The sequence below is a fragment of the Aplysia californica genome, unplaced genomic scaffold, assembly GCF_000002075.1.
Source record: "Aplysia californica isolate F4 #8 unplaced genomic scaffold, AplCal3.0 scaffold01023, whole genome shotgun sequence".
Taxonomy (NCBI): domain Eukaryota; kingdom Metazoa; phylum Mollusca; class Gastropoda; order Aplysiida; family Aplysiidae; genus Aplysia; species Aplysia californica.
The window spans coordinates 181,255-182,562 of NW_004798293.1; the positions used below are offsets into that span (position 1 = coordinate 181,255).

At 42.5% G+C, this 1,308-nt stretch overlaps 1 protein-coding gene across 1 annotated transcript in view; it reads right to left on the reverse strand.

Annotated features, from left to right (window-relative positions):
• The window catches only part of LOC101859285 (matrilin-3), a gene marked incomplete at its 3' end in the record, with an annotated part of 5,185 nt that extends 3,899 nt beyond the window's left edge, over positions 1 to 1,286 (reverse strand). Inside the window, 1 exon segment of the mRNA XM_013089713.1 lies at positions 1,058 to 1,286. Coding sequence (XP_012945167.1) covers positions 1,058 to 1,286 — 229 coding nt within the window.
• Positions 1,287 to 1,308: the final 22 nt, after the last annotated feature.

Sequence of the window (1,308 nt, forward strand, 5' to 3'; positions counted from 1 at the left end):
GGTGGGGTGTAGAAGAGAAGTGGATGGGGAGAGGTGAGTAAAGGAGAAACGGAGAAAGACAAGGGAGGGACATTTGTGAGGTGTGCTGACAAAATGAGGTACTGCTCGGATTTTAGACTTATGGAAATTGATACATCAACTTTATAGAGGTGGGTTTTGTACAATTTGTAAGCATGGAATAATAAAAGGCACGGTAGACTTGAACAAAATGCAATCAATTGAAAATATTTAAATCTGACCCCAGTGTCCATTTTCGGCAGATATCTCCATTCTTGGATTGCAAGAGGTAACTCATTTTTAGTGGACAACGAGTGGTATCAGACACTCAGACAAAACCCTAGGACGTCGAGCAGAACACCATTGTAAGAAAAAAAATGATAAAAGACAGCCACGAGGCTGAGGGTGCAATTGTTTTACACCCACATCAATACAGTTTAGATCATTAAAGAAACGTGGTGCTTTGGCTATGTCTGTCAAGGCCAATCCGTGCAGAAAGAGATTTTGAACAGATAGGTGACGGGGAAAGACCACCAGGACAAGATTGGTTTTTCTAAGAGCATCCGTGTAAATAGCAGTTCATACTGGAATATAGATGTCACTAGATTGAGAGATTGAGCTGGCGACTGATTGAGCCTCTTGTTTTGTACATGAGTCCGGTTGGCACTAGGTGCCCCCTGAGCTGACCAAAAATATCCTCAATAATTTTTTAAAAATGTCTATCTCCACAAATGCAACAATCAGTATTGCAAAGCACTTCTAAGTAACTCACGGAGACAATAAACCCACTGATAAAACACCTAGATCTCTGTGATAGAGAAAGGAACTCACTGATAAAACACCTATATCTCTGTGATAGAGAAAGGAACTCACTGAAAAAACAACTATGTCACAGAGACAATTAACACACAGATACAACACCTATGTCACACAGACAATGAACTCACTCATAAAACAGCCATGTCACACACAGACAATGAACTCACTCATAAAACTGTTATGTCACATAGACAATGAACTCACTCATAAAACAGCTATGTCACACAGACAATGAACTCACTTATAATCTTCTCCACGAACGCCAGCTCTTTGTTGAAGTTGTCCTGGCCCAGACTGCCCGAGGAGTCCACCACAAAGAGGAGGTCAAGGGGCGCCCGGCACGGCTCGCCTGGGAAACACACACACTTCAGTAGTGACAGGTCAGAGTGGAATGTCGGTCGTGACACGTCAAAGAGGAATGTCAGTCGTGCAGATAGAGAGATGATGATTGAGGCATGCAGGGACAGCATGGAGAGAAATGAAAAAGAAAGG